The 22,948-nt window shown below is 46.3% G+C and overlaps 1 protein-coding gene across 2 annotated transcripts in view; it reads right to left on the bottom strand.

Annotated features, from left to right (window-relative positions):
* Positions 1 to 22,948, bottom strand: part of SLC30A6 (solute carrier family 30 member 6) — a 146,445-nt gene that overhangs the window by 41,727 nt on the left and 81,770 nt on the right. For both annotated transcript variants that reach the window (XM_063918028.1, XM_063918029.1), the window contains exons 10-11: positions 17,158 to 17,277; positions 7,325 to 7,427 (exon numbers count right to left, since the gene is read on the bottom strand). In XM_063918028.1, the coding sequence (XP_063774098.1) occupies positions 7,325 to 7,427; positions 17,158 to 17,277 (223 nt within the window). The remainder of the gene's footprint in view (positions 1 to 7,324; positions 7,428 to 17,157; positions 17,278 to 22,948) is intronic.

Below are 22,948 nucleotides of genomic sequence, written 5' to 3'. Positions count from 1 at the left end.
TTGGGTTCGAACGCGTTTTGGCAAAACCTCACCGAATTTTTTTTGTCGGATTCGGGTGTGTTTTGGATTCGGGTGTTTTTTTCAAAAAACACTAAAAAACAGCTTAAATCATAGAATTTGGGGGTCATTTTGATCCCAAAGTATTATTAACCTCAAAAACCATAATTTACACTCATTTTCAGTCTATTCTGAATACCTCACACCTCACAATATTATTTTTAGTCCCAAAATTTGCACCGAGGTCGCTGTGTGAGTAAGATAAGCGACCCTAGTGGCCGACACAAACACCGGGCCCATCTAGGAGTGGCACTGCAGTGTCACGCAGGATGTCCCTTCCAAAAAACCCTCCCCAAACAGCACATGACGCAAAGAAAAAAAGAGGCGCAATGAGGTAGCTGTGTGAGTAAGATTAGCGACCCTAGTGGCCGACACAAACACCGGGCCCATCTAGGAGTGGCACTGCAGTGTCACGCAGGATGGCCCTTCCAAAAAACCCTCCCCAAACAGCACATGACGCAAAGAAAAAAAGAGGCGCAATGAGGTAGCTGTGTGAGTAAGATTAGCGACCCTAGTGGCCGACACAAACACCGGGCCCATCTAGGAGTGGCACTGCAGTGTCACGCAGGATGTCCCTTCCAAAAAACCCTCCCCAAACAGCACATGACGCAAAGAAAAAAAGAGGCGCAATGAGGTAGCTGTGTGAGTAAGATTAGCGACCCTAGTGGCCGACACAAACACCGGGCCCATCTAGGAGTGGCACTGCAGTGTCACGCAGGATGTCCCTTCCAAAAAACCCTCCCCAAACAGCACATGACGCAAAGAAAAAAAGAGGCGCAATGAGGTAGCTGACTGTGTGAGTAAGATTAGCGACCCTAGTGGCCGACACAAACACCGGGCCCATCTAGGAGTGGCACTGCAGTGTCACGCAGGATGTCCCTTCCAAAAAACCCTCCCCAATCAGCACATGATGCAAAGAAAAAGAAAAGAAAAAAGAGGTGCAAGATGGAATTGTCCTTGGGCCCTCCCACCCACCCTTATGTTGTATAAACAAAACAGGACATGCACACTTTAACCAACCCATCATTTCAGTGACAGGGTCTGCCACACGACTGTGACTGATATGACGGGTTGGTTTGGACCCCCCCCCCCAAAAAAGAAGCAATTAATCTCTCCTTGCACAAACTGGCTCTACAGAGGCAAGATGTCCACCTCATCATCACCCTCCGATATATCACCGTGTACATCCCCCTCCTCACAGATTATCAATTCGTCCCCACTGGAATCCACCATCTCAGCTCCCTGTGTACTTTGTGGAGGCAATTGCTGCTGGTCAATGTCTCCGCGGAGGAATTGATTATAATTCATTTTAATGAACATCATCTTCTCCACATTTTCTGGATGTAACCTCGTACGCCGATTGCTGACAAGGTGAGCGGCGGCACTAAACACTCTTTCGGAGTACACACTTGTGGGAGGGCAACTTAGGTAGAATAAAGCCAGTTTGTGCAAGGGCCTCCAAATTGCCTCTTTTTCCTGCCAGTATAAGTACGGACTGTGTGACGTGCCTACTTGGATGCGGTCACTCATATAATCCTCCACCATTCTATCAATGTTGAGAGAATCATATGCAGTGACAGTAGACGACATGTCCGTAATCGTTGTCAGGTCCTTCAGTCCGGACCAGATGTCAGCATCAGCAGTCGCTCCAGACTGCCCTGCATCACCGCCAGCGGGTGGGCTCGGAATTCTGAGCCTTTTCCTCGCACCCCCAGTTGCGGGAGAATGTGAAGGAGGAGATGTTGACAGGTCGCGTTCCGCTTGACTTGACAATTTTGTCACCAGCAGGTCTTTCAACCCCAGCAGACTTGTGTCTGCCGGAAAGAGAGATCCAAGGTAGGCTTTAAATCTAGGATCGAGCACGGTGGCCAAAATGTAGTGCTCTGATTTCAACAGATTGACCACCCGTGAATCCTTGTTAAGCGAATTAAGGGCTGCATCCACAAGTCCCACATGCCTAGCGGAATCGCTCCCTTTTAGCTCCTTCTTCAATGCCTCCAGCTTCTTCTGCAAAAGCCTGATGAGGGGAATGACCTGACTCAGGCTGGCAGTGTCTGAACTGACTTCACGTGTGGCAAGTTCAAAGGGCATCAGAACCTTGCACAACGTTGAAATCATTCTCCACTGCACTTGAGACAGGTGCATTCCACCTCCTATATCGTGCTCAATTGTATAGGCTTGAATGGCCTTTTGCTGCTCCTCCAACCTCTGAAGCATATAGAGGGTTGAATTCCACCTCGTTACCACTTCTTGCTTCAGATGATGGCAGGGCAGGTTCAGTAGTTTTTGGTGGTGCTCCAGTCTTCTGTACGTGGTGCCTGTACGCCGAAAGTGTCCCGCAATTCTTCTGGCCACCGACAGCATCTCTTGCACGCCCCTGTCGTTTTTTTAAAAATTCTGCACCACCAAATTCAAGGTATGTGCAAAACATGGGACGTGCTGGAATTTGCCCATATTTAATGCACACACAATATTGCTGGCGTTGTCCGATGCCACAAATCCACAGGAGAGTCCAATTGGGGTAAGCCATTCCGCGATGATCTTCCTCAGTTGCCGTAAGAGGTTTTCAGCTGTGTGCGTATTCTGGAAAGCGGTGATACAAAGCGTAGCCTGCCTAGGAAAGAGTTGGCGTTTGCGAGATGCTGCTACTGGTGCCGCCGCTGCTGTTCTTGCGGCGGGAGTCCATACATCTACCCAGTGGGCTGTCACAGTCATATAGTCCTGACCCTGCCCTGCTCCACTTGTCCACATGTCCGTGGTTAAGTGGACATTGGGTACAACTGCATTTTTTAGGACACTGGTGAGTCTTTTTCTGACGTCCGTGTACATTCTCGGTATCGCCTGCCTAGAGAAGTGGAACCTAGATGGTATTTGGTAACGGGGGCACACTGCCTCAATAAATTGTCTAGTTCCCTGTGAACTAACGGCGGATACCGGACGCACGTCTAACACCAACATAGTTGTCAAGGCCTCAGTTATCCGCTTTGCAGTAGGATGACTGCTGTGATATTTCATCTTCCTCGCAAAGGACTGTTGAACAGTCAATTGCTTACTGGAAGTAGTACAAGTGGGCTTACGACTTCCCCTCTGGGATGACCATCGACTCCCAGCGGCAACAACAGCAGCGCCAGCAGCAGTAGGCGTTACACGCAAGGATGCATCGGAGGAATCCCAGGCAGGAGAGGACTCGTCAGAATTGCCAGTGACATGGCCTGCAGGACTATTGGCATTCCTGGGGAAGGAGGAAATTGACACTGAGGGAGTTGGTGGGGTGGTTTGCGTGAGCTTGGTTACAAGAGGAAGGGATTTACTGGTCAGTGGACTGCTTCCGCTGTCACCCAAAGTTTTTGAACTTGTCACTGACTTATTATGAATGCGCTGCAGGTGACGTATAAGGGAGGATGTTCCGAGGTGGTTAACGTCCTTACCCCTACTTATTACAGCTTGACAAAGGGAACACACGGCTTGACACCTGTTGTCCGCATTTCTGGTGAAATACCTCCACACCGAAGAGCTGATTTTTTTGGTATTTTCACCTGGCATGTCAACGGCCATATTCCTCCCACGGACAACAGGTGTCTCCCCGGGTGCCTGCCTTAAACAAACCACCTCACCATCAGAATCCTCCTGGTCAATTTCCTCCCCAGCGCCAGCAACACCCATATCCTCCTCATCCTGGTGTACTTCAACACTGACATCTTCAATCTGACTATCAGGAACTGGACTGCGGGTGCTCCTTCCAGCACTTGCAGGGGGCGTGCAAATGGTGGAAGGCGCATGCTCTTCACGTCCAGTGTTGGGAAGGTCAGGCATCGCAACCGACACAATTGGACTCTCCTTGTGGATTTGGGATTTCGAAGAATGCACAGTTCTTTGCTGTGCTGCTTTTGCCAGCTTGAGTCTTTTCATTTTTCTAGCGAGAGGCTGAGTGCTTCCATCCTCATGTGAAGCTGAACCACTAGCCATGAACATAGGCCAGGGCCTCAGCCGTTCCTTGCCACTCCGTGTGGTAAATGGCATATTGGCAAGTTTACGCTTCTCCTCCGACAATTTTATTTTAGGTTTTGGAGTCCTTTTTTTTCTGATATTTGGTGTTTTGGATTTGACATGCTCTGTACTATGACATTGGGCATCGGCCTTGGCAGACGACGTTGCTGGCATTTCATCGTCTCGGCCATGACTAGTGGCAGCAGCTTCAGCACGAGGTGGAAGTGGATCTTGATCTTTCCCTAATTTTGGAACCTCAACATTTTTGTTCTCCATATTTTAATAGGCACAACTAAAAGGCACCTCAGGTAAACAATGGAGATGGATACTAGTATACAATTATGGACTGCCTGCCGACTGCAGACACAGAGGTAGCCACAGCCGTGAACTACCGTACTGTACTGTGTCTGCAGCTAATATAGACTGGTTGATAAAGAGAAGATGTCTATGTAACTATGTATGTATAAAGAAGACTGAAAAAAATCCACGGTTAGGTGGTATACAATTATGGACGGACTGCCTGCCGAGTGCAGACACAGAGGTAGCCACAGCCGTGAACTACCGTACTGTACTGTGTCTGCAGCTAATATAGACTGGTTGATAAAGAGAAGATGTCTATGTAACTATGTATGTATAAAGAAGAATGAAAAAAAACCACGGTTAGGTGGTATACAATTATGGACGGACTGCCTGCCGAGTGCAGACACAGAGGTAGCCACAGCCGTGAACTACCGTACTGTACTGTGTCTGCAGCTAATATAGACTGGTTGATAAAGAGAAGATGTCTATGTAACTATGTATGTATAAAGAAGAATGAAAAAAATCCACGGTTAGGTGGTATTACAATTATGGACGGACTGCCTGCCGAGTGCAGAGACACAGAGGTAGCCACAGCCGTGAACTACCGTACTGTGTCTGCTGCGACTGGATGATAAATGATATAAAAAATATATATATATCACTACTGCAGCCGGACAGGTATATATTATATATTATATAATGACGGACCTGCTGGACACTGTCTGTCAGCAGAATGAGTTTTATTTTTATAGAATAAAAAAAAAAAAACCACACAAGTGAAGTCACACGACGAGTGTTTAACTTTTTCAGGCAATCACAATATAAGTATACTACTAACTATACTGGTGGTCAGTGTGGTCAGGTCACTGGTCAGTCACACTGGCAGTGGCACTCCTGCAGCAAAAGTGTGCACTGTTTAATTTTAATATAATATGTACTCCTGGCTCCTGCTATAACCTATAACTGGCACTGCAGTAGTGCTCCCCAGTCTCCCCCACAATTATAAGCTGTGTGAGCTGAGCAGTCAGACAGATATATAATATATATAGATGATGCAGCACACTGGCCTGAGCCTGAGCAGTGCACACAGATATGGTATGTGACTGACTGAGTCACTGTGTGTATCGCTTTTTTCAGGCAGAGAACGGATATATTAAATAAACTGCACTGTGTGTCTGGTGGTCACTCACTATATAATATATTATGTACTCCTGGCTCCTGCTATAACCTATAACTGGCACTGCAGTAGTGCTCCCCAGTCTCCCCCACAATTATAAGCTGTGTGAGCTGAGCAGTCAGACAGATATATAATATATATAGATGATGCAGCACACTGGCCTGAGCCTGAGCAGTGCACACAGATATGGTATGTGACTGACTGAGTCACTGTGTGTATCGCTTTTTTCAGGCAGAGAACGGATATATTAAATAAACTGCACTGTGTGTCTGGTGGTCACTCACTATATAATATATTATGTACTCCTGGCTCCTGCTATAACCTATAACTGGCACTGCAGTAGTGCTCCCCAGTCTCCCCCACAATTATAAGCTGTGTGAGCTGAGCAGTCAGACAGATATATATAATATTATATATAGATAATAGATGATGCAGCACACTGGCCTGAGCCTGAGCAGTGCACACAGATATGGTATGTGACTGACTGAGTCACTGTGTGTATCGCTTTTTTCAGGCAGAGAACGGATATATTAAATAAACTGCACTGTGTGTCTGGTGGTCACTCACTATATAATATATTATGTACTCCTGGCTCCTGCTATAACCTATAACTGGCACTGCAGTAGTGCTCCCCAGTCTCCCCCACAATTATAAGCTGTGTGAGCTGAGCAGTCAGACAGATATATATAATATTATATATAGATAATAGATGATGCAGCACACTGGCCTGAGCCTGAGCAGTGCACACAGATATGGTATGTGACTGACTGAGTCACTGTGTGTATCGCTTTTTTCAGGCAGAGAACGGATATATTAAATAAACTGCACTGTGTGTCTGGTGGTCACTCACTATATAATATATTATGTACTCCTGGCTCCTGCTATAACCTATAACTGGCACTGCAGTAGTGCTCCCCAGTCTCCCCCACAATTATAAGCTGTGTGAGCTGAGCAGTCAGACAGATATATATAATATTATATATAGATAATAGATGATGCAGCACACTGGCCTGAGCCTGAGCAGTGCACACAGATATGGTATGTGACTGAGTCACTGTGTGCTGTGTATCGCTTTTTTCAGGCAGAGAACGGATTATAAAGTAAACTGCACTGTCCTCACTAGTAAACTCTCTCCACTCAGTCTCTACACTTCTACAGTAACAGTACTCCTCCTAGTCAGCTCCAGTAAATCTCTCTCAGTCTCTTATAATCTAAATGGAGAGGACGCCAGCCACGTCCTCTCCCTATCAATCTCAATGCACGTGTGAAAATGGCGGCGACGCGCGGCTCCTTATATAGAATCCGAGTCTCGCGATAGAATCCGAGCCTCGCGAGAATCCGACAGCGTCATGATGACGTTCGGGCGCGCTCGGGTTAACCGAGCAAGGCGGGAAGATCCGAGTCGCTCGGACCCGTGAAAAAAAACATGAAGTTCTGGCGGGTTCGGATTCAGAGAAACCGAACCCGCTCATCTCTAATATATACACACACACACACACACACACACACATACATACGTAGCCATGTTCGTCTTACTGTGATACAGCATGATGTAACACGGCTGGCAGCGTGGCGTGCCAGGCTGCAACTATTCGCAGCCATCGATCGCTCAATTAATTCCTAAAGGTGTTAATGAAGTGATCACCAGCTGCGAATAGTCACAGCCTAGCACGCCATGCAGCATGGCGTGATGCAGCATCACAGTAAGAGGAGTATGGCTACATCGATATATACATACACACACGTACGTAAATATTAACATATTGCTAAACTACATCCTTAACAGAAATGCAATGCACTTACTTGGAGCAGAACTTTGCCACTATAAACGCTCATTGGATACATGGTGCCAAATGTCATTACAGCAATGGCGACTGCTGACGCGGTGTCCACTGCAAAATAGTTGCTGCAAAAACATAATCAGAGAATTTCTCAGTTCTGACTTCTCATATTAACCACAGACAAATTACAAGGGACACCGTGATTTGTATAAGCCCTTTGCAGTTTTAGTTAACATAACAAAATGTGACAAAACCAACTCCTTAGTCAGCACCAGTAAATCTAGTATAATCATGGAAGAATAAGTTGTTTAGTGCTTTTGTGTGTTACAGATATTGTGAACAAATACACCTGAAAAGCATTCTAAAAAGTCACCGCAATATTGTACACATACTCCTAATAAAGCAATTCTAAAACTAGTCTTCAAGGAATGTCCACATTAATCTGAGAATTAACGAAGCAAGTTTATCCTGCACCAGACTAAATATAATTAATTAACTAAATAATGATAACCAACTAAACAAAAGAAAAATTAGGCCCCCATGGGCAACTATTCTAGCGTTGGAGGTGCTCCAAGGAATAATGTACCAAATACAAATTAATTTAGTGGATGTAGAAGAACCCACACCTCACCAAAAGAAAATAAATTCCTTTGTTTGGAGCACTCTTTTTTAATGATATATATGAATTGGTGAAAAATTTATTAAAACTTAGCTTTTATTATTCATTACTTGACTAAAAAATGAAAGGGGTATGCTATAAGTATCAATTGATGAGTCCCCTTGTAAACAGTGGTAAAAATCTATAAATGGGAGCAAATAATGTTGTTTTTAAAATTATGTATTTTGCTCAAAAAATAATAATGAAAAGACAATGATAGTGATCTATCAGACTATTCAGATAAGCAGCAGTAGTGATATTTTTCTATACTTAAATAACGCAAATGAATTCAGACCAATTATATGCGTCTGGATTTTATCAAGCGGTGTGAATAACGCTGGATATCTTCTTAGGATCAGCTTCTCCCCACACTTCAGTAAAACTTGTGCACAAAGGACTGATACCTTTTCCATGGAGATGAAACAGAAATGTAATCCATATCTGTGTTCGTGAATAAAGAATACATGGTTGCAATTTGACTATGCTGGGCACCTCATCCGCATGTTTAGTTCATATGTATCCTTTTTGTGTGTTCTTAAACAAGAACCTAACACATGTTGTATCCAATAATGTATGGAACAGATGCTGGTGCATAGATAGCCACCTTATGTTGGGACCAAATTCCAGTCACAATGTAGCAAAACCACGTGAATCAATCAGCACATAATCACATTTGAAAACAGGGTATCAATATACATTACAGATCATGTACTCTTTGGTAATTTTCTGTATTCTGGAATCACATTACTGCATATGGACAGATATTATATTGTGGTATAACGAAAAAGGGGTAAAGAAAATAAGTATAGACACTCTAGTAAACTGATCCCATCTGCTGTCTGACCTCATCCAAGAGCGGAGGAAAGATGAGAGTGGGACCGTCGACTGTGCCTGTTGAAATAAGAAAGACAGGCACGCTGGCTGAAGACCCCGTCGTGGTGTTAGATGGGCCCTGATGCTTATGAGCCTTGCAGGGTCTAAATGCGCCACTTGGGCCAAGGCCAGAGTCCGAAATGAGAGGAAAAATAATAAACAGTGAAAAATTAAATTGATGCTCTCAACTTCAATTATGAGAGATAAGATAAATAAATCTCTTGTTCTTTAGAGCAAGGTTTAAATTTAAACTGCAATTGCCCACACCTAAATTGCTGCTAAATAGATAATATTGCTATTAGAGAGTGATTTTAGTATATATCATTGTGAGCACAGACTAAATGATATCTCAAATATTAGTGTATCCACATTTGTTACACATCGCTCATTGCCATATTATTCAAAGAGGTTGATACCTATTGCAAATAGAAAAAATACATAGAAAAATCCTAACAAGTGAAAGCTAAAAAAAGAGATAGTGTCTATACTTATTTTCTTTACCCCTTTTTCGTTATACCACAATATAATATCTGTCCATATGCAGTAATGTGATTCCAGAATACAGAAAATTACCAAAGAGTACAGGATCTGTAATGTATATTGTTAATAAGAATTTACTCACCGATAATTCTATTTCTCATAGTCCGTAGTGGATGCTGGGGACTCCGTAAGGACCATGGGGAAAAGTGGCTCCGCAGGAGACTGGGCACATCTAAAGAAAGCTTTAGGACTACCTGGTGTGCACTGGCTCCTCCCCCTATGACCCTTCTCCAAGCCTCAGTTAGGATACTGTGCCCGGACGAGCGTACACAATAAGGAAGGATTTTGAATCCCGGGTAAGACTCATACCAGCCACACCAATCACACCGTATAACCTGTGATCTGAACCCAGTCAACAGCATGATAACAGAGGAGCCTCTGAAAGATGGCTCACAACAATAATAACCCGATTTTTGTAACAATAACTATGTACAAGTATTGCCACACCAATCACACCGTTTAACTCGTGATACTATACCCAGTTAACAGTATGATAACAACTGAGCCTCTCAACAGATGGCTCAACAATAACCCTTTAGTTAGGCAATAACTATATACAAGTATTGCAGACAATCCGCACTTGGGATGGGCGCCCAGCATCCACTACGGACTATGAGAAATAGAATTATCGGTAAGTAAATTCTTATTTTCTCTAACGTCCTAAGTGGATGCTGGGGACTCCGTAAGGACCATGGGGATTATACCAAAGCTCCCAAACGGGCGGGAGAGTGCGGATGACTCTGCAGCACCAAATGAGAGAACTCCAGGTCCTCCTCAGCCAGGATATCAATTTTGTATAATTTTACAAACGCATTTGCTCCTGACCAAGTAGCTGCTCGGCAAAGTTGTAAAGCCGAGACCCCTCGGGCAGTCGCCCAAGATGAGCCCACCTTCCTTGTGGAGTGGGCATTTACAGATTTTTGGCTGTGGCAGGCCTGCCACAGAATGTGCAAGCTGAATTGTACTACAAATCCAACGAGCAATAGTCTGCTTAGAAGCAGGAGCACCCAGCTTGTTGGGTGCATACAGGATAAACAGCGAGTCAGATTTCCTGACTCCAGCCCTCCTGGAAACATATATTTTCAGGGCCCTGACAACGTCTAGCAACTTGGAGTCCTCCAAGTCCCTAGTAGCCGCAGGCACCACAAATAGGTTGGTTCAGGTGAAACGCTGAAACCACCTTAGGGAGAAACTGAGGACGAGTCCTCAATTCCGCCCTGTCCGAATGGAACATCAGATAAGGGCTTTTTCAGGATAAAGCCGCCAATTCTGACACGCGCCTGGCCCAGGCCAGGGCCAACAGCATGACCACTTTCCATGTGAGATATTTTAACTCCACAGATTTAAGTGGTTCAAACCAATGTGACTTTTGGAACCCAAAACTACATTGAGATCCCAAAGTGCCACTGGAGGCACAAAAGGAGGCTGTATATGCAGTACCCCTTTTACAAACGTCTGAACTTCAGGGACTGAAGCTAGTTCTTTTTGGAAGAAAATTGACAGGGCCGAAATTTGAACCTTAATGGACCCCAATTTCAGGCCCATAGACACTCCTGTTTGCAGGAAATGTAGGAATCGACCCAGTTGAATTTCCACCATCGGGCCTTACTGGCCTCGCACCCCGCAACATATTTTCGCCAATTGCGGTGATAATGTTTTTGCGGTTACATCCTTCCTGGCTTTGATCAGGATAGGGATGACTTCATCCGGAATGCCTTTTTTTCTTCAGGATCCGGCGTTCAACCGCCATGCCGTCAAACGCAGCCACGGTAAGTCTTGGAACAGACAGGGTCCTTGCTGGAGCAGGTCCCTTCTTAGAGGTAGAGGCCACGGATCCTCCGTGAGCATCTCTTGAAGTTCCGGTTACCAAATCCTTCTTGGCCAATCCGGAACCACGAATATAGTGCTTACTCCTCTCCATCTTATCAATCTCAGTACCTTGGGTATGAGAGGCAGAGGAGGGAACACATACCCTGACTGGTACACCCACGGTGTTACCAGAGCGTCTACAGCTATTGCCTGAGGGTCCCTGGACCTGGCGCAATACCTGTCGAGTTTTTCCCAACGGTTTATAATCATGTGGAAGACTTCTGGGCGAAGTCCCCACTCTCCCGGGTGGAGGTCGTGCTGAGGAAGTCTGCTTCCCAGTTGTCCACTCCCGGAATGAATACTGCTGACAGTGCTATCACATGATTTTCCGCCCAGCGAAGAATCCTTGCAGCTTCTGCCATTGCCCTCCTGCTTCTTGTGCCACCCTGTCTGTTTACGTGGGTGACTGCCGTGATGTTGTCCGACTGGATCAACACCGGCTGACCTTGAAGCAGAGGTCTTGCTAAGCTTAGAGCATTGTAAATGTCCCTTAGCGTCAGGATATTTATGTGAAGTGATGTCTCCAGGCTTGACCATAAGTCCTGGATATTCCTTCCCTGTGTGACTGCTCCCCAGCCTCGCAGGCTGGCATCCGTGGTTACCAGGACCCAGTCCTGAATGCCCAATCTGCGGCCCTCTAGAAGATAAGCACTCTGCAACCACCACAGGAGGGACACCCTTGAGTTATCCGCTGATGCATCTGAAGATGCGACCCGGACCATTTGTCCAGCAGGTCCCACTGGAAAGTTCTTGCGTGGAATCTGCCGAATGGGATTGCTTCGTAGGAAGCCACCATTTTACCCAGAACCCTTGTGCATTGATGCACTGAGACTTGGCTTGGTTTTAGGAGGTTCCTGACTAGCTCGGATAACTCCCTGGCTTTCTCCTCCGGGAGAAACACCTTTTTCTGGACTGTGTCCAGGATCATCCCTAGGAACAGAAGACAAGTCGTCGGAACCAGCTGCGATTTTGGAATATTGTGCAGCAACACTACCTGAGATAGTGCTACACCGATCTCCAACTGTTCCCTGGATCTTACCCTTATCAGGGAATCGTCCAAGTAAGGGATAACTAAAATTCCCTTCCTTTGAAGGAATATCATCATTTCGGCCATTACCTTGGTAAAGACCCGGGGTGCCGTGGACCATCCATACGGCAGCGTCTGAACTGATAGTGACAGTTCTGTACCATAAACCTGAGGTACCCTTGGTGAGAAGGGTAAATTTTGACATGAAGGTAAGCATCCTTGATGTCCCGAGACATCATGTAGTCCCCTTCTTCCAGGTTCGCAATCACTGCTCTGAGTGACTCAATCTTGAATTTGAACCTCTGTATGTAAGTGTTCAAAGATTTTAGATTTAGAATCGGTCTCACCGAGCCGTCCGGCTTCGGTACCACAACAGTGTGGAATAATACCCCGTTCCCTGTTGCAGGAGGGGTACCTTGATTATCACCTGCTGGGAATACAGCTTGTGAATGGCTTCCAAAACAGTCTCCCTGTCAGAAGGAGACATCGGTAAAGCCGACTTTAGGAAACGGCGAGGGGGAGACGTCTCAAATTCTAATTTGTACCCCTGAGATATCACCTGAAGGATCCAGGGGTCTACTTGCGAGTGAGCCCACTGCGCGCTGAAATTCACTGAGACGGGCCCCCCACCGTGCCTGATTCTGCTTGTAAAGCCCCAGCGTCATACTGAGGGCTTGGCAGAGGCGGGAGAGGGCTTCTGTTCCTGGGAACTGGCTGATTTCTGCAGCCTTTTTCCTCTCCCTCTGTCACGGGGCAGAAATGAGGAACCTTTTGCCCGCTTATCCACGAAAAGACTGCGCCTGATAATACGGCGTCTTCTCATGTTGAGAGGCGACCTGGGGTACAAACGTGGATTTCCCAGCTGTTGCCGTGGCCACCAGGTCTGAAAGACCGACCCAAATAACTCCTCCCCTTAATAAGGCAATACTTCCAAATGCCGTTTGGAATACGCATCACCTGACCACTGACGTGTCCATAACCCTCTACTGGTAGAAATGGACAACGCACTTAGACTTGATGCCAGTCGGCAAATATTCCGCTGTGCATCACGCATATATAGAAATGCATCTTTCAAATGCTCTATAGGCAAAAATATACTGTCCCTATCTAGGGTATCAATATTTTCAGTCAGGGAATCCGACCACGCCAACCCAGCACTGCACATCCAGGCTGAGGCGATTGCTGGTCGCAGTATAACACCAGTATGTGTGTAAATACATTTTAGGATACCCTCCTGCTTTCTATCAGCAGGATCCTTAAGGGCGGCCATCTCAGGAGAGGATAGAGCCCTTACAAGCGTGTGAGCGCTTTATCCACCCTAGGGGGTGTTTCCCAACGCACCCTAACCTCTGGCGGGAAAGGATATAATGCCAATAACATTTTAGAAATTATCAGTTGTTATCGGGGGAAACCCACGCATCATCACACACCTCATTTAATTTCTCAGATTCAGGAAAACTACAGGTAGTTTTTCCTCACCGAACATAATACCCCTTTTTGGTGGTACTCGTATTATCAGAAATGTGTAAAACATTTTTCATTGCCTCAATCATGTAACGTGTGGCCCTACTGGAAGTCACATTTGTCTCTTCACCGTCGACACTGGAGTCAGTATCCGTGTCGGCGTCTATATCTGCCATCTGAGGTAACGGGCGCTTTAGAGCCCCTGACGGCCTATGAGACGTCTGGACAGGCACAAGCTGAGTAGCCGGCTGTCTCATGTCAACCACTGTCTTTTATACAGAGCTGACACTGTCACGTAATTTCTTCCAACAGTTCATCCACTCAGGTGTCGACCCCCTAGGGGGTGACATCACTATTACAGGCAATCTGCTCCGTCTCCACATCATTTTTCTCCTCATACATGTCGACACAAAAGTACCGACATACAGCACACACACAGGGAATGCTCTGATAGAGGACAGGACCCCACTAGCCCTTTGGGGAGACAGAGGGAGAGTTTGCCAGCACACACCAGAGCGCTATATATATATATATATATATATATATATATAGGGATAACCTTATATAAGTGTTTTTCACCTTATAGCTGCTGTATAGTTAATACTGCGCCTAATTTGTGCCCCCCTCTCTTTTTTAACCCTTTCTGTAGTGTAGTGACTGCAGGGGAGAGCCAGGGAGCTTCCCTCCAACGGAGCTGTGAGGGAAAATGGCGCCAGTGTGCTGAGGAGATAGGCTCCGCCCCCTTATCGGCGGCCTTATCTCCCGCTTTTTTATGTATTTTGGCAGGGGTTAAATGCATCCATATAGCCCAGGAGCTATATGTGATGCATTTTTTGCCATCCAAGGTGTTTATTATTGCGTCTCAGGGCGCCCCCCCCCAGCGCCCTGCACCCTCAGTGACCGGAGTGTGAAGTGTGCTGAGAGCAATGGCGCACAGCTGCAGTGCTGTGCGCTACCTTGTTGAAGACAGGACGTCTTCTGCCGCCGATTTTCCGGACCTCTTCTGCCTTCTGGCTCTGTAAGGGGGCCGGCGGCGCGGCTCAGGGACCCATCCAAGCTGGGCCTGTGATCGTCCCTCTGGAACTAATGTCCAGTAGCCTAAGAAGCCCAATCCACTCTGCACGCAGGTGAGTTCGCTTCTTCTCCCCTTAGTCCCTCGATGCAGTGAGCCTGTTGCCAGCAGGTCTCACTGAAAATAAAAAACCTAAACTAAAACTTTCACTAAGAAGCTCAGGAGAGCCCCTAGTGTGCACCCTTCTCGTTCGGGCACAGAGATCTAACTGAGGCTTGGAGGAGGGTCAAAGGGGGAGGAGCCAGTGCACACCAGATAGTCCTAAAGCTTTCTTTAGATGTGCCCAGTCTCCTGCGGAGCCGCTATTCCCCATGGTCCTTACGGAGTCCCCAGCATCCACTTAGGACGTTAGAGAAACCCTGTTTTCAAATGTGATTATGTGCTGATTGATTCACGTGGTTTTGCTACATTGTGACTGGAATTTGGTCCCAACATAAGGTGGCTATCTATGCACCAGCATCTGTTCCATACATTATTGGATACAACATGTGTTAGGTTCTTGTTTAAGAACACACAAAAAGGATACATATGAACTAAACATGCGGATGAGGTGCCCAGCATAGTCAAATTGCAACCATGTATTCTTTATTCACGAACACAGATATGGATTACATTTCTGTTTCATATCTATGGAAAAGGTATCAGTCCTTTGTGCACAAGTTTTACTGAAGTGTGGGGAGAAGCTGATCCTAAGAAGATATCCAGCATTATTCACACCGCTTGATAAAATCCAGACGCATATAATTGGTCTGAATTTATTTGCGATATTTAAGTATAGAAAAATATCACTACTGCTGCTTATCTGAATAGTCTGATAGATCACTATCATTGTCTTTTCATTATTATTTTTTGAGCAAAATACATCATTTTAAAAACGACAGTATTTGCTCCCATTTATAGATTTTTACCACTGTTTACAAGGGGACTCATCAATTGATACTTATAGCATACCCCTTTCATTTTTTAGTCAAGTAATGAATAATAAAAGCTAAGTTTTAATAAATTTTTCACCAATTCATATATATCATTAAAAAGAGTGCTCCAAACAAAGGAATTTCTTTTCTTTTGGTGAGGTGTGGGTTCTTCTACATCCACTAAATTAATTTGAATCTCAGAATTAAACCAGAACCACTCACATGGGATAAGACCTGTAGAATTTTATGGTAAAACATCCCTTGTTCTGCCCATTGCTTTACTGCACATCCACTGCCTATAGTCATAAAAATGCCATATTGGGAGCCAGGTAAGCCACAATCAGGAATAGCAACATTATCCCCTCATAGCCTGTAACAGGAATATAACAAGGCCTAATATTTATAGAATATATAGACATACAGAATTACATTACTTACTTACTACAATCATTCACAGTCACCCAAACATCGGGAGACATATGTCAACATTTATCATAAACTCAGATTCCATTGAAAAAATATTTGTGCACCTTCAATTCAGGAATGTACAATAATTATCTTATGGAATATCAGAGCAGCTCTGTTTTACCAGAGGCTCATTAAAAAGTTGCTCAGATGCTTCTATACATACCTCGTTACCAATTAATTAATCTGTATTCATAAACAGCAATGTACACTGTATCAGACTATCCTCATTCTTTACCTTGTGCACATATAAGGCCTGATTCAGAGAGTTACTGTAGGAGCATATAAAAAAGGAGCAATTTGCTCCTAGAACAATCCATGTTGCACTGCAAGGGGTGAAAATGCATTTTTTTTTACTTGCCCCTAACTCTGAACCAGGCCTATTGTGCTTCAGAAATAAACAAGCATTTATATTATCACTAGCTACCAGCCAGTCAAAATGCTGCTGGGAGCTGGGGCTCTGTCATGCTGAGGTGAGTAGGTGTGTGTGTGTGTCTCCGAACGGAGCAACCCCTGAATTGCTCAGTCAGGCGCCATCTAGTGGATGCGGGCGCACCATAGAGGTGAGTAGCAGCATTATCATATAGAATTATAGTTACATTGGTCTAGTTACATATGCAATGCAGTTCTGCACATTTGGAGAAATCATCATGGCAGCTCCCATTGGGAAGAAACGTGTCACATTCACAAGCCTATCGCTTGTTATTGTGAGTGTAAACTTGGTGTGCCATTTATTGTGCCTTGCAAGAGTATGAGCCCAAATACGGCAAATATGTTTTATACCACTAGACATTTACACACAAACTGGCTCATCCTCACTTTTTAGTGTCAGTCACATATATATATTTTGGAAATGGAGTTTATTTTGAGAGAAACATATTACAATATAAATGTACAAAAGTCAAATTTTTAACATTACAATTCTCTCTCCGTTACTTTATATATGAATGCAGCACAAGTAAAGTATACTTACTTAATTTCTATCAACATGTAGGTAATGCAAAGTGCCAGTGCTCCAGCGATGTCAATCAACACAAACGGGTTCATCCGAGGTAGGAAAATACTGCTGAGCCCTGGGATAATTCCACACAAACTGTTGCAGGTATGTAAAATAAATAATAATTTAAATTATTGAATGACCTCTGCCCATTTCACTCCTTGTTCTAGCAAAAATACTTTTCTCTTGATTGTACAATGTTATATTAAAAGAACACTAAACCTAAAAATAAGATTTTACTCACCGGTAAATCTATTTCTCGTAGTCCGTAGTGGATGCTGGGGACTCCGTAAGGACCATGGGGATTAGCGGCTCCGCAGGAGACTGGGCACAACTAAAGAAAGCTTTAGGACTACCTGGTGTGCACTGGCTCCTCCCACTAAGACCCTCCTCCAGACCTCAGTTAGGATACTGTGCCCGGAAGAGCTGACACAATAAGGAAGGATTTTGAATCCCGGGTAAGACTCATACCAGCCACACCAATCACACCGTTTAACTCGTGATACTATACCCAGTTAACAGTATGATAACAACTGAGCCTCTCAACAGATGGCTCAACAATAACCCTTTAGTTAGGCAATAACTATATACAAGTATTGCAGACAATCCGCACTTGGGATGGGCGCCCAGCATCCACTACGGACTACGAGAAATAGATTTACCGGTGAGTAAAATCTTATTTTCTCTAACGTCCTAAGTGGATGCTGGGACTCCGTAAGGACCATGGGGATTATACCAAAGCTCCCAAACGGGCGGGAGAGCGCGAATGACTCTGCAGCACCGAATGAGCAAACTCTAGGTCCTCCTCAGCCAGGGTATCAAACTTGTAGACTCTTGCAAGAGTGTTTTAACCCGACCAAGTAACAGCTCGGCAAATTTGTAAAGCAGAGACCCCTCGGGCAGCCGCCCAAGAAGAGCCCACTTTCCTCGTGGAATGGGCTTTTACAGATTTAGGGTGCGGCATTCCAGCCGCAGAATGTGCAAGTTGAATCGTGCTACAGATCCAGCGAGCAATAGTCTGCTTAGAAGCAGGAGCACCCAGCTTGTTGGGTGCATACAGGATCAATAGCGAGTCAGTTTTCCTGACTCCAGCCGTCCTGGAAACATAAACTTTTCAGGGCCCTGACTACGTCCAGAAACTTGGAATCCTCCAAGTCCCCAGTAGCCGCAGGCACCACAATAGGTTGGTTCACATGAAAAACTGCAACCACCTGAGGAAGGAATTGGGAACGAGTCCTCAATTCCGCCTTATCCATATAAAATACAGATAAGGGCTTTTTACAAAGCCGCCAATTCTGATACACGCCTGGCCGACGCCAAGGCCCACAGCATGACCACTTTCCACGTGATGTATTGTAGCTCCACGGAGTTAAGTGGCTCAACTCAATGCGACTTCAGGAAATCCAACACTACGTTAAGATCCCACGGTGCCACTGGAGGCACAAACGGGGGCTGACTATGCAGCACTCCCTTAACAAAAGTCTGAACTTCAGGCAGTGAAGCCAGTTCTATTTTGGAAGAAAATCGATAGAGCCGAAATCTGGACCTTAATGGAACCTAATTTTAGGCCCATAGTCACCTCTGACTTGTAGGAAGTGCAGAAATCGACCTAGCTGAAATTCCTCCTTTGGGGCCTTACTGGCCTCACAGCACGCAACATATTTCCGCCATATGCGGTGATAAAGGTTTGCGTTCACTTCTTTCCTAGCTTTAAATAGCGTAGGGAAAACTTCCTCCGGAATGCCCTTTTCCTTCAGGATCCGGCGTTCAACCGCCATGCCGTCAAACGCAGCCGCGGTACGTCTTGGAACAGATAGGCCCCCTGCTGCAGCAGGTCCTGTCTGAGCGGCAGAGGCCATGGGTCCTCTGAGATCATTTCTTGGAGTTCTGGGTACCAAGCTCTTCTTGGCCACCCGGAACAATGAGTATAGTTCTTACTCCTCTCCTTCTTATTATTCTCATTACCCTGGGTATGAGAGGCAGAGAAGGGAACACATACACCGACTGGTACACCCACGGTGTTACCAGAGCGTCCACAGCTATCGCCTGAGGGTCCCTTGACCTGGCGCAATATCTATGTAGCTTTTTGTTGAGGCGGGGCGCCATCCTGTCCACCTGTGTGGCCTTTCCCCACGGTGTACAATCATTTGGAAGACTTCTGGATGAAGTCCCCACTCTCTCGGGTGGAGGTCGTGTCTGCTGAGAAAGTCTGCTTCTCAGTTGTCCACTCCGGGAATGAACACTGCTGACAGTGCTAACACATGATTTTCCGCCCATCGGAGAATCCTTGTGGCTTCTGCCATCGCCATCCTGCTTCTTGTGCCGCCCTGTCGGTTTACATGAGCGACCGCCGTGATGTCGTCTGACTGGATCAGCACCGGCCGGTGTTGAAGCAGGGGTCTAGCCTGACTTAGGGCATTGTAAATGGCCCATAGTTCCAGAACATTCATGTGTAGGGAAGTCTCCTGACTTTTCTATAGGCTTTGGAAGTTTCTTCCCTGTGTGACTGCCCCCCAGCCTGGAAGGCTGGCATCCGTGGTCACCAGGACCCAGTCCTGTATGCCGAATCTGCGGACCCCTAGAAGATGAGCACTCTGCAGTCACCACCACAGCGACACCCTGGCCCTTGGAGACAGGGTTATCCGCCGATGCATCTGAGGATGCGACCCGGACCACTTGTCCAACAGATCCCACTGGAAGATCCTTGCATGGGACTTGGCGAATGGAAATTCTTCGTAAGAAGCTACCATCTTTCCCAAGGCTCGCGTGCATAGATGCACCGATACCTGTATTTGTATTAGGAGGTCTCCGTCTAGAGAGGCCAACTCCTTGGACTTTTCCTCCGGGAGAAACCCTTTTTATCCTGTTCTGTGTCCAGAACCATACCTAGGAACAGTAGACGCGTCGTAGGAACCAGCTGCGACTTTGGAATATTCAGAATCCAGCCGTGCTGTTTTAGCACTTCCCGAGATAGTGCTACTCCGACGAACAACTGCTCCCTGGGCCTTGCCTTTATAAGGAGATCGTCCAAGTACTGGATAAGTACTTCGGCCATTACCTTGGTAAATACCCTCGGTGCCGGGGACAGACCAACGGCAACGTCTGGAATTGGTAATGACAATCCTGTACCACAATTTTGAGGTACACCTTGTTACAAGGGTAAATAGGGACATGCAGGTAAGTATCCTTGATGTCCAGTGATACCCTGAAATTTTCCAGGCTTGCAATAATCGCCCTGAGCGATTCCATTTTGAACTTGAACCTTCGTATATAAGTGTTCAAGGATTTCAATTTTAGAATGGGTCTCACCGAACCGTCTGGTTTCGGTACCACAACATTTTGGAATAGTAACCCCGGCCTTGTTGAAGGAGGGGTACCTTGATTTCACCTGCTGGAAGTACAGCTTGTGAATTGCCGCCAGTACTACCTTTCTCCGAGGGAAGCAGGCAAGGCTGATGTAAGGCAACGGCGAGGGGGAGTCATCTCGAACTCCAGCCTGTATCCCTGTGATACTACTTGCAGAACCTAGGGATCCACCTGTGGGCAAGCCCACTGATCCCTGCAGTGCCCGAGACGCGCCCCCACCGCACCTGTCTCCACCTGTGGAGCCCCAGCGTCGTGCGGTGGACTCAGAGGAAACGAGGGAAGATATTTGATCCTGGAACTGGCTGACTGGTGCAGCTTTTTCCTTCTTCCCTTGTCTCTGTGCAGAAAGGAAGCGTCTTTGACCCCCTTGCTTTTCTGAAGCAGAAAGGACTGTACCTGAAAATACGGTGCTTTCTTAGGCTTTTGTGAGGAAACCTGAGGTAAAAAAATTTCTTCCCAGCTGTTGCTGTGGATACGAGGTCCCAGAGACCATCCCCAAACAATTCCTCACCCTTATAAGGCAAAATCTCCATGTGCCTTTTAAATGCAGCATCACCTGTCCACTGCCGGGTTTCTACTACCCTCCTGGCAGAATGGACAATGCATTAATTCTGGATGCCAGCCGGCAAATCCCTCTGTGCATCCTTTATATATAAGACAACGTCTTAAATATGCTCAATGTTAGCAAAATATTATCCCTGTCTTAGCGTATTAATATTATCTGACAGGGTGTCAGACCACGCTGCAGCAGCACTATTTATGCTGAGGCAATTGCAGGTTTCAGTATATAACCTGAGTGTGTAAATACAGACTTCAGGATCGCCTCCTGCTTTTTATCAGCAGGTCCCTTCAAGGTGGCCGTATCCTAAGACGGCAGTGCCACCTTTTGACAAACGTGTGAGCGCCTTATCCACCCTAAGGGATATCTCCCAACGTGACCTATCCTCTGGCGGGAAAGGGTACGCCATCAGTAACTTCTTAGAAATTACCAGTTTCTTATCGGGGGAAACCACGCTTCTTTACACACTTCATTCATTCATCTGATGGGGGAACAAAACACTGGCTGCTTTTTCTCCCCAAAAATAAAACCCCTTTTATGTGGTACTTGGGTTCATGTCAGAAAATGCGTAACACATTTTTTCATTGCCGAGATCATGTAACGGATGTTCCTAGTGGATTGTGTATATGTCTCAACCTCGTCGACACTGGAGTCAGACTCCGTGTCGACATCTGTGTCTGCCATCTGAGGTAACGGGCGTTGTTTGAGCCCCTGATGGCCTTTGAGACGCCTGGGCAGACGCGGGCTGAGAAGCCGGCTGTCCCACAGCTGTTACGTCATCCAGCCTTTTATGTAAGGAGTCGACACTGTCGGTTAATACCTTCCACCTATTCATCCACTCTGGTGTCGGCCCCACAGGGGGCGACATCCCATTTATCGGCCTCTGCTCCAGCCTCCACGTAACCTTCCTCATCCAACATGTCGACACAGCCGTACCGACACACCGCACACACACAGGGAATGCTCTGACTGAGGACAGGACCCCACAAAGTCCTTTGGGGAGACCGAGAGAGAGTATGCCAGCACACACCAGAGCGCTATATAATGCAGGGATTAACACTATAACTGAGTGATTTTTCCCCAAATAGCTGCTTGTATACATATATTGCACCTAAATTTAGTGCCCCCCCCCCCTCTCTTTTTAACCCTTTGAGCCTAAAAACTACAGGGGAGAGCCTGGGGAGCTGTCTTCCAGCTGCACTGTGAAGAGAAAATGGCGCCAGTGTGCTGAGGGAGAAGCCCCGCCCCCTTTTCGGCGGACTTTCTCCCGCTTTTTCTGTAATACTGGCAGGGGTAATTTTACATCTATATAGCCTCTGGGACTATATATGATGTATATTTGCCAGCCAAGGTGTTATTTATTGCCCTCAGGGCGCCCCCCCCAGCGCCCTGCACCCATCAGTGACCGAAGTGTGAGGTGTACATGAGGAGCAATGGCGCACAGCTGCAGTGCTGTGCGCTACCTTGGTGAAGACCGAAGTCTACTGCCGCCGATTTTCCGGACCTCTTCGTGCTTCTGGCTCTGTAAGGGGGACGGCGGCGCGGCTCCGGGAACGAACACCAAGGTCGGGTCCTGCGGTCAATCCCTCTGGAGCTAATGGTGTCCAGTAGCCTAAGAAGCCCAAACTACCACCTGTTAGGTAGGTTCGCTTCTTCTCCCCTTAGTCCCTCGCTGCAGTGAGTCTGTTGCCAGCATATCTCACTGAAAATAAAAAACCTAAATATACTTTCTTTCTAGGTGCTCAGGAGAGCCCCTAGTGTGCATCCAGCTCAGCCGGGCAATAGAATCTAACTGAGGTCTGGAGGAGGGTCTTAGTGGGAGGAGCCAGTGCACACCAGGTA

The sequence above is a fragment of the Pseudophryne corroboree genome, chromosome 4 (assembly GCF_028390025.1).
Source record: "Pseudophryne corroboree isolate aPseCor3 chromosome 4, aPseCor3.hap2, whole genome shotgun sequence".
In the NCBI taxonomy this organism is placed as follows: domain Eukaryota; kingdom Metazoa; phylum Chordata; class Amphibia; order Anura; family Myobatrachidae; genus Pseudophryne; species Pseudophryne corroboree.
The sequence above is the reverse complement of the archived record's forward strand: the minus strand, read 5'-3'. Positions and strand labels throughout refer to the sequence as shown.